Source organism: Atta colombica, unplaced genomic scaffold (assembly GCF_001594045.1).
Source record: "Atta colombica isolate Treedump-2 unplaced genomic scaffold, Acol1.0 scaffold27, whole genome shotgun sequence".
NCBI lineage: Eukaryota > Metazoa > Arthropoda > Insecta > Hymenoptera > Formicidae > Atta > Atta colombica.
In genome coordinates, this window is record NW_017259370.1 from 1,234,814 (window position 1) to 1,245,538 (window position 10,725).

The 10,725-nt window shown below is 31.4% G+C and overlaps 2 protein-coding genes across 2 annotated transcripts in view; one reads left to right on the forward strand and one right to left on the reverse strand.

Annotated features, from left to right (window-relative positions):
- LOC108689541 overlaps positions 1 to 6,968 on the forward strand; it is a 17,689-nt gene extending 10,721 nt beyond the window's left edge. Inside the window, exon 3 of the mRNA XM_018196334.1 lies at positions 4,869 to 6,968. Coding sequence (XP_018051823.1) covers positions 4,869 to 6,968 — 2,100 coding nt within the window. The remainder of the gene's footprint in view (positions 1 to 4,868) is intronic.
- A 1,047-nt stretch (positions 6,969 to 8,015) lies between these two features.
- LOC108689431 (DNA polymerase theta) overlaps positions 8,016 to 10,725 on the reverse strand; it is a 10,792-nt gene continuing 8,082 nt past the window's right edge. Inside the window, 5 exon segments of the mRNA XM_018196189.1 lie at positions 8,016 to 8,160; positions 8,466 to 8,683; positions 8,759 to 9,023; positions 9,159 to 9,494; positions 9,749 to 9,962. Of these exon segments, the coding sequence (XP_018051678.1) occupies positions 8,023 to 8,160; positions 8,466 to 8,683; positions 8,759 to 9,023; positions 9,159 to 9,494; positions 9,749 to 9,962 (1,171 nt within the window). The 3' untranslated portion in view covers positions 8,016 to 8,022.

Below are 10,725 nucleotides of genomic sequence, written 5' to 3' on the forward strand. Positions count from 1 at the left end.
GAAAGTGAAATGTGGTTGATAAAAAATATGATTCAGTTTTTGTCACAAGGTTCTACTCAGAAACGGAATTGTGCATCACGATTAAGAGATAGAACGAATTCGTTATTGCGTGTATAACTTTGTATGAGAAGATTTGTAACTTGTAAATGTGACGTTTTACAACTCTAATCTATAACTTGATAAGGACAAACCAGAAAGTCAGAATATCTGTGAGGAGTAAATTTAATTCTTTGCAATAATATATCGTACTGATGTCGTGATTAGGCGTGAATATTTTAGAGATAGATTCTTTGACATTGATATATTGAATTTATTTAGAAGGAATATTCAATTGATTTTAACAATTGATACAATAAAAAATAAAAGAATTCAGAAAAACTATAGTTTTTCTCACTTGATGATTATTCAATTTGAATTAGTTTAACAACATTCTTTTTCTAAAATTTAAAGAATAATAATCAACATATCTAATGTTGTATCTAGAAGAATAAACTCTCTTAAGATTTTTATTGAAGGAAAGTCTATGTTGATTCAGAAAAAATCTATCTCTAAAATATGTTCTATTATTCGCGCGTTTTACACACTCAGTGTATTCTGATGTGTTTTTTGTAATACTGCAACCTTTATATATAGTATTCCTATTGCAGGCAATATATTCAAGTACAAAGGGTTAAAATGTTTTTCGTTATGGTCTATGTATGGAAAAGAAATGCATCGGTACCTCAATAATCGACTCCATCGTTCGTCTGTCAAATTAGTTAAATTTAATATATCGTGTGTAAATCTTTAATACATACATAAGCAGCGATTGCATGTTTAATTTCCTCTATTGTCTTCATTAAGTTTTCTCGTTTTAAAAATGATTTGATATGCGATGGGTATCTGGATAATTTGGGAACCCACCTGCAACCAACATCGACGTCCAAATGTGCAATTGTTTAGTTAAACTATTCATATTATATCTATTCATAACGAACATTGTTGTAAATAATGTAAATATGTACATCAGTTCTATTTTATAATAGGGCCAATGAATTGATTTGGCAATTGAGTATCATACGAAACTTGATCTATGCTATAAGCAGATTAAAAAATAGGATAACATTATCATTAAAAAGGAAAAAAAACAATAAATCAACATATGTATACCTTAATAAAATTTATGTATTGAGGTACGTTTTTAAATAAGTTCATTTTTTCTCTTTTTTTTTTGGTTTACACCAATACCCTGCGCTTGCAACATTAAATATAATTTGCAAACTGAAGTAATAAAGATCACATAAATGAAAAATACTTATTTTAAGAAAATACATTTAAAGATTTATTTGTAAAAACATCAAAAATTAATTGAAAACAATTTTAAATAAATTTTTCTCAGAATGGAATATTTGTAAAATAATGCTTCTAATTATAATTTATGTTATATATACAATTATGTTATATATACGATTTACTAAAATTAAGCAAAAAATAATTTATTATGATATTTATTCCTGCATTATGTGTGATTTAAAATAAAAAATGATGATTAATAAAAGATATCAATTGTGAAAAAAAATATAATACTTTTTAATCATTTTTTTGACTAAGATCAATGAGAAATTTAATTATGTATATATCAAATATCTTTAATTAATTTCTTATGATAAACACATTTTTTTAAGTATATCAAAAACTATCTGAATGTAATAATATTATTAACTATATGATATATGTCCATATGCAATAAATTTAGGAGAAATATAAAATTTTGAAAAAAATATTGACAATTTCGTTTTAATTAATATTAAAATCAGCTGTTCTGTTTTTTAAATCATCTATCAATCACTAAAATTTAAACTCTAGAAATATCATTACGTGTTTAAAATCGTACTTCTAAATTCTATATTCTCTGGCTAATTTATTTGTGATATAATAATAAGGGAATTATACTCAACAATTTATCTAAAAGGAAAACTATTTTTCTATTGATTCTAAATGGGATTGAATTAAAATCTTGAATTAAAATTCTTTTTTTTTGGTTATCATATGGTATTTTTAAAAGCGTTTTAAAAAAATTACATGTTATATAAAGTATTTTTAAGATATTTATTTTGTATACATTTATTATTTATTTATATACATAATTTTATATGGATAAACCCAGATAACCATGCAAATGTCACAGCTGATTTTTATAATTTAGACATTGTACAGGTATTGTGCAATTCAATGTCATCAGTTTTTGTTACAGCTTCAAATTATATTACAGTGGCCTAGTTTTCACCGAAGGTTTAATCCGGATCAAAATATAAAAACTAACCAACTATAGTTGAATATTCCCCTGTTGAGTGTTCCCCTGTTGTTCGAACGACAAGAGAATGCTCAACTGTAGTTGGTTGATTCTTACATTTTGATCCGGATTAAACTCTCGGAAACAAGGTCAATGTTATTATTAAAACAAAACTATGTGCTATAATTTTAAAAACACGGTGGTTAATATTGGGTTTTGTACCCGTCCGAATTTTTGTGCCCGTTTCATTCTCTCGTTGATTTCTCTCGTATGCCATTGCATTGTTAGCATTAAAACAAATTAAATTTATGCTATAACTTTAGAATTGCTTTTAGGCGTGACTAGTTTCGTGCAGAAATATTCAATATTAGCCGATATTCATAGTCATCTTATATTTAAGATTTTAGTACGTCTTAAATACCGTTTTAAGTACCGTTTTAAGCACAATCTTAAGATGTCATAAATCAATCAGAAAGCGTATTAGCGACTTAAGACATTATTTAAGGCGATCCTAAAATAAGAACCAACTATGAATACTGGCCTATGTCCAACTTTCAAGCAGTGCACAACACTAGAAAGACACAACGAAGTTCAATTACTCGTGTTTAAAAAAACCACATTGGACGGAATAAAAGTACAGTATAATTAGAAATTCTCAGCGAAAAATTTTTATCCTTTTTTTTTAATAAATTAGGTCTACTTGGGAAACCACTTAAAAAGAACCGCGCGAAGTTATCTACCTCCAGATGGCGTAAAAACGATAGCGTTTATCCACGATGCTAGAAATCGGTAAAAGCCTTGTATCTACGATACTAAAAATCGATCCGAGACGAATCCGATCGGATAAAGAAAGAATTGACCAATCGCAATGATTATGTGATCATAGTGTTCAAATGTGATTTATTAATTTTTTTCTCTGTCCGAGATCTGGGATGATCTGGGAGATCTGGGAAGAGTAACTAATTATAGTGAATGTGAGAAAAATAATTAACTATAATTGGTCGATTTCTATGCCTACTCCTTAATCAACTACTGTTATTGCCCATTGTAGATCATGCATTAAACCCACGGTGTCCACGATGCTAAAAAATCGGTCCCAGATCTTGGACAGAGAAAAAAATTACATTTGAACACTTTGATCACATGATCAAAGTGGTCAATTCCACATAATATGCGCGCACGATGGAATGTTTCATGAATGATTTACAATAGCAATATCAGTAATAGATGAGGCTGTAAGAGTAAGAAATTGACCAATCACAGTCGAGTATTGGTTAATTTGTGTAACTCTTAAGCCCATTCTACATGGGCAGTAGCAGCAGCGGATTAAAGAATAGGCGTAGAAATCAACTAATCATAGTCGAATGTGAGAAGAATAATCAACTATGATTAGATTAGATTAAAATAATCAACTATAATTAGTCGATTTCTACGCCTACTCTTTAATTCTTGCTACTACCCATTGTAGAACTTTACAGTCTCATCCACTAATACCATTGTAGACGCGTCAGAGCTTCATGACTCTGCAACGTATGGTTAGAGGCTCCGCACAATAAAAAGAACAAGGAACAGAGAATAGAGAATAAGAATTTCAGCCTATCAGAAATCATGTGTTATAGAATATACAGTTTCTGATAGATTGAAAATCTTATTCTTTGTTTTCTATTTCCTGTTCCTTTTATTGTGTGGAGCCTCTTAGGCCGAAATACTCATTGAAGAATGAGATTGAAGATTGAAAAATTGAAGTTTGACCAATCAGGACAAAAGAAGCCAAAAACTTCTTTGTCCTCATTGAAATTTTAATTTTTAATCTTTAATCTCAATCTTCAATGCATAGTCTGATTCCGGCCTTACTATGCCGTACAAATATTATTTGGGAATATATACAATATGACAGAAGCTTAAGATTTGTTTTTTATTTTGTTTCGCCTAAATTTAGGCGGGGAGCATAGACTCTTGCATAAGGTATAAAACATGAAGCATAAGAAAATTAACCAATTAAAATTCTTTATTTCCTCCCTTTCCATAAAATAAAGGACTCTGATTGATTGATTTTCTTATGCTTCATGTTTTATGCGTTATGCAAGAGTCTGTGCTCCCCGCTTTATTATACCGTGTGCACAGTTCAGACAGTAGGAATATGAAGAACAAATCTTGTATTTTATTTTCCCTCTTTCTCTCTCTTTAATATCTAATTATATATAATTATCTCATTTTAAGTGCAGCTATAAATAATAGAATTAGGTCTGTTCTTTTTAAGGTCTGTTTTCTGTGGCTGAACTAATGTACACTTTTAGAATTTAAAGTGAGATAGATATTTTAAGTTTGATATTTGTTTAAAGTGAGAAAGAGAGTTTTAGGACAGTCTAGTGCAGGAACAGAAACAGACCATTAATTAAAGTTTTGTCGGTTTATCTTTTCTCTTTTTTTTTCAAACGTGGAAAGAAAAGGAAGAAAGCTGAATTATGGCAAGAAATCCAATTAAAAAGAACAGGCTGTTTCACGAGTTTGTTGTGCGTCACATAACCTCAAAATGCTTGCCACTTAACGTACGCTTTTTTGAAGAAGTTCAGCATATGATATAAAAAAAAAATAGCAAGGGAATAATTCATTAAGGAGAATCAACTATTTTGACAAAATGTCGACGAAGAGAAAAAACGACACGCAAGTACCAGCCGAGGAGAGCGACTTGCTCTCGATTCGGCCTCTTGGTGCAGGCCAGGAAGTTGGCAGGTCATGTATTATGTTAGAATTTAAAGGGAAGAAAATTATGTTGGACTGCGGTATACATCCCGGGCTTTCGGGAATGGACGCCCTTCCGTTCGTCGACCTTGTCGAGGCTGATGAGATTGACCTGTTGCTGATCTCCCATTTTCACTTGGATCATTGCGGAGCACTACCCTGGTTTCTTTTAAAGACGAGCTTCAAGGGTCGCTGCTTTATGACGCACGCCACCAAGGCAATTTATCGCTGGTTATTATCAGACTACATCAAGGTAAGCAATATAGCCACTGAGCAGATGTTATACACGGAATCCGATCTGGAAACCAGTATGGACAAAATAGAGACGATTAACTTCCATGAGGAGAAAGACATGTTTGGAATCAAGTTTTGGGCCTACAACGCGGGTCACGTGTTGGGTGCTGCTATGTTCATGATAGAGATTGCAGGCGTAAAAATTCTATACACGGGAGATTTTAGCCGGCAGGAGGACAGACATTTGATGGCCGCTGAGATCCCGAATATTCATCCCGATGTACTCATCACCGAGTCCACTTATGGCACTCACATTCACGAGAAGAGAGAGGATCGAGAAGGTAGATTCACGAATCTTGTGCATGAGATTGTCAACAGAGGTGGCAGATGCTTGATACCTGTATTTGCTCTGGGAAGAGCACAGGAGCTTCTTCTTATTTTGGATGAGTATTGGAGTCAGCATTCGGAATTACATGAGATACCAATCTATTATGCTTCCTCATTGGCGAAAAAGTGTATGGCTGTTTACCAGACATATGTGAATGCCATGAACGACAAGATCAGGCGGCAGATAGCTATCAACAACCCTTTCGTATTCAAGCATATCTCTAATTTGAAGGGCATAGATCACTTTGAGGACATTGGTCCATGCGTGGTGATGGCTTCACCCGGTATGATGCAGAGTGGCTTATCCAGAGAGTTGTTCGAATCATGGTGCACAGATGCCAAAAACGGGGTGATTATAGCTGGCTATTGTGTGGAGGGCACGCTAGCGAAGACTATCCTATCGGAACCAGAGGAGATTACGACTATGTCAGGGCAAAAGTTACCACTGAAGATGTCTGTTGATTACATTTCGTTCTCAGCTCACACCGACTATCAGCAAACGTCGGAATTTATACGCACTTTAAAACCGCCGCATGTAGTGCTGGTGCATGGTGAGCAGAATGAAATGGGTAGGTTGAAAGCAGCGTTACAACGGGAATACGAGGACGATCCCAACACCACCATGGAAATACATAATCCGCGAAACACGGTCGCAGTGGAACTCTATTTCAGGGGCGAGAAGACTGCAAAAGTGATGGGCACGCTGGCGATGGAAACTCCTAGACCGGGACAGACGTTATCCGGCGTGTTGGTCAAAAGGAACTTCAATTATCATATGTTAGCTCCATGCGATCTGTCCAAGTACACGGACATGAGTATGAGCCAAGTTATACAACGACAGAGCGTATACTTTTCTGCATCTTTACCTGTACTAAAGCATCTGCTGACACAGATAGCCGGTCACTTAGAGGTCGTAGACGATAAAAAACTGAGAATATTCAAGAACGTCGACGTCACAATTGATGGCAAGATCATCACAATGGAATGGATAGCGACGCCAGTGAATGACATGTATGCAGATTCCGTTCTCACTGCGATTCTGCAGGCCGAAATAATGGATCAGTCACCAAAGGTTTTGCCCGCACCCACCAAAATGGACAGGATGCACTTTAAGGAGTGCCTCATAGAGATGCTGCAGGAGATGTTCGGCGAGGATTCCGTGCCCAAGATATTCAAAGGCGAGAAACTCTATGTCACAGTAGATGGTAAGAAGGCGCATATAGACTTGTTGAATTTGGATGTGACCAGCAAAGACGAGACTTTCCAGCAGATAGTTCAAACGGCGGTTACGAAATTGCATCAATCGTTGGCACCGCCTAGCGATGTAATATAGCGCAAAAGATGTTTATTAAAATAAATATCATTTTTTTACTGTTAATAATATATTTATTTTCTGTAAACAATTTTTTTATGTTGTATCTCCATACGTGCGAATTTAATACTATATTTCGTTATAAATTATATTTTCATATCATTAATATGATAATCATCACATAATTTAAAAACTATATATTGATGAAGACTAGTAATATTTCATATTACGTATTATTAAATAGACGAAGTCTAGTACTAAATCTCATATTTTTTTAACAGTGTTGATTTAATTTTCAAAAAAATTCAAAATATTTTTTCAAAAAAATAAAAGAAAATTAAAAAGAAGAGATGTGTACATAGAGAAATATATTTAAATAATTTTTTTATTGAAGAAACGTGAATTATAATCTTTTTTTTCTCTTTTGAGCTCCGAAGTAAGAAATATAAATATAAAAATTTATCAAACAAGAAATATTGTAATCCATCATATAAAACTATTTAATTATCTATTATATATATTAATTTCTTATTATATATTAATTATTATTTTTTTCTTATAATAAAAAGATAAATAGAGTATAATAAATGGATTGAGATAATAATTAAGAATATTCACAATTGGAAAAATATAAAAGATGTGAAAAAAGATAAAATATTTTCACTGGAGTAGTACTTGATGAGTTTTCTTTTACGAAATAATATTTTACTTTTAAACACTAACGCGATTCAATTAAGTTTCAATATCATAAAATTTTTTTTTAAATACGGAAAAATTTTTGAATTTATAAATATAATAATTAATGCTTCATCGAAAAATAGGTTTCATTTTAACTATTTTCATTGATTCTAAATCTCTATGATGAAAATCTCTACTGATGAAAATAGTACGAATAATATAAGTTAAAATAAAGAATCAAGTACTTACAATTTTTACAAATATAAAAAACATGTATAAATATTTGGTAAATGCTAGCATGATCTATAAATATATAGTCTAATAATGATCAATTATTTAAAAGTGTATAAAAATAATGATTTAAAAATGATTAACGTGCTATGATTAGATATGTCTGTTAAAATTGATAATCGTTTAAATCACCCCATGCAGGTCCAACTCTGATTTTTACTGGCAATGGCACAGTAAGTTGGCACACATTTTCCATTGATTCTCTGATTATAACAGCAACTTTCTTTAAATCTGCTAAGTTGACCTGAAATAACATTAAAAAATTACCTATAATATTTTTGAGACTTCCACGAGTCCTTTCTATATAAAGATTATGCATTTCGCGGATTTCTTCCATATCCAAATCCATTCTTGGAATGCCAACATTTCGTAAACCTTGCAGTTCACTTCATCAGGACGAGGAGCAGCCTGATACTCAATATCCCGCAAAACGCATCATTTTTATATAAAAAAATTATCTTTTTTGTATTTGTAATATCTTATAAATTGTTACCAAGACTAAAAAAATTTTAATTTATAATAAATATATAAAAAATTGATAGTACTTACTTCGTATAATAATTCATCATGTAATTGTAAAACTAAATAACCACCTCTTTGTTGTAAATTGCTTCGTAGTTTGCGAGTGATATGCACCTCTGGAAATATTATAGCCGAATCCGGAAAGTAACATCTTATCTTGTCTTCTATACTTATCATGGCTTTTTTAACTATATCTGCGGCGGAACCTTGTACTTTTGTATTTACACTTTGTCGTTCTGCTTGTGCTACAATTTATCAGATATATAATTTATTAAATCATAAAATGCAAACAATATCAATATATGATAATCAATATTCACCTCTCACAGATGATTTTGTACTACTTAAATCCGGAAATTGTCTGCGTCTTCCAAGTAACGTTGTCACATATCCATCACGATGTGCTTCTTCTAATACATCGTTTAACCATTTATATATGCCAGGATATGCACTCATAAAAGACTCTAAAAATTCTTGAGCTTCAGGTTCACTTACACATAAATTTTCGGCCAATGATTTTACCCCCATGCCATAAATCATACCGTAACATAATTGTTTGGTACGCTGACGCATTTCACTAGTTACCTAGATATTCGGGTAATTAATATAATTAATAAATGATATGTACAGTATTTAAAGGTAGCTGAATCATAAATAGTACAATACTGAATGAATGTATATAGATTTTTGTGATATATTTATTATTATATCAGTGGATACCTGTTCTTCTGCTACATTATTCCATTTAGCAGCAATATTTTTAAAAATGTCACCCGGCTGTTTCATGATTTTGCATAATACCGAATCTTGTGAAAAATGAGTCAAGAGGCGTAATTCAAGTTGACAATAGTCAGCGGATAGCATTATGTTGCCTAGAGCTGGTACAAATGCCATCCTTACACTCACAACAAGATTATTGTCTGCAAAACTAAAATCTTTTGGCACATTTTGCAAATTTGGTTCGTGCATCGAGACTCTTCCCGTCACTGTGCAAGTAATACAATTACCACGAACACGAGAGTCTCCTTGGCCCAGATTAAGTAATGGATAAATCATCTGTAGGCAGAAATATCCGATAAAATATTTTATTAAATTTTTCTTTCTGTTATATCTTTTTTTATAATATTTTCTATTATATCTTAAATTTTTAAGTAGAAAAGCATTAATCAAGAAATACAAGAAAAATCCTTGCATTAGAAAAAATATATAATAGGATAAAAAAAAAGTATTTATTATAATATAGCGATATATAAAATCACATACATGCATATTACAAAAATCAAATAAATAAATACTTATAGTATAATTACTTTTGTTCTTGTTGCATTTAATTTACGCCAGAAAATCACCAAGGTCGATATCGGATTATCACATTTTTCCAAAACAGTTTTGCTTGTACTGATTTTTTTATCTTTATATAATCCTAATACCTGTGACATATATGTTGTAATATATATGTTACAATTAGATATTAAAATTATATAAAAATGTATAATATGTTATATACAGGATGAAATAAAAGTACTGGAATTCTTATCTCGGAAAATATGTTTTACAGAAAAGTGCTTTAGACAAAAGTTGTAAAAAGATCTTTTTATTGGACTTATCAATTTGACTTTGGATGGCGTCAGATTAAGGTCACATTGATTTTTTTTAAATGGAAACCCTCATTTTTCTCATTACATGTTTTTGTAATTTATCTCGAGAATTTTTCAAATTAATATAACACTATTTTTATATTAACTATTATATTTTTATATTAAAAATGAAAATAAAAGGAACAACTTTCAAACATCTTGACATATAATCAAGATTATGATTCTTAGAGATATATATTTCTAACCAGTTGGACATTATAAATAATATGAATGCCGGCGGTACTGTAACTTTCAAATATAACTCAAAAAGTAGTTAATGGAAAAATATTTTGTTAAAGTATTTTGGAAAGCTTTCGAGATAAGCTATAAGAATGTGCAAATGGGGTTTCCATTAAAAAAAAATAGATTTTGATCTGACTTTGACCACCCAAGGTCAAATTAATAAAATCAAACTGATAAAAAGATCAAACAGTAAAAAGATCTTTCTAATCCTACAACTTTTGTCTGAAACACTTTTCTGTAAAACATATATTTTCCGAAAGATATTCAACAGTTACAATACTTCTGTCTCACTCTATGTATATACAATATATATATATATGTATAGCATAGACCGTGTTACATTTTGTTTGTGTATGTGTTTGTGTGCGTGCGTGCGCGTATATTTGTGCTTGGGTGTGCGACGTGCG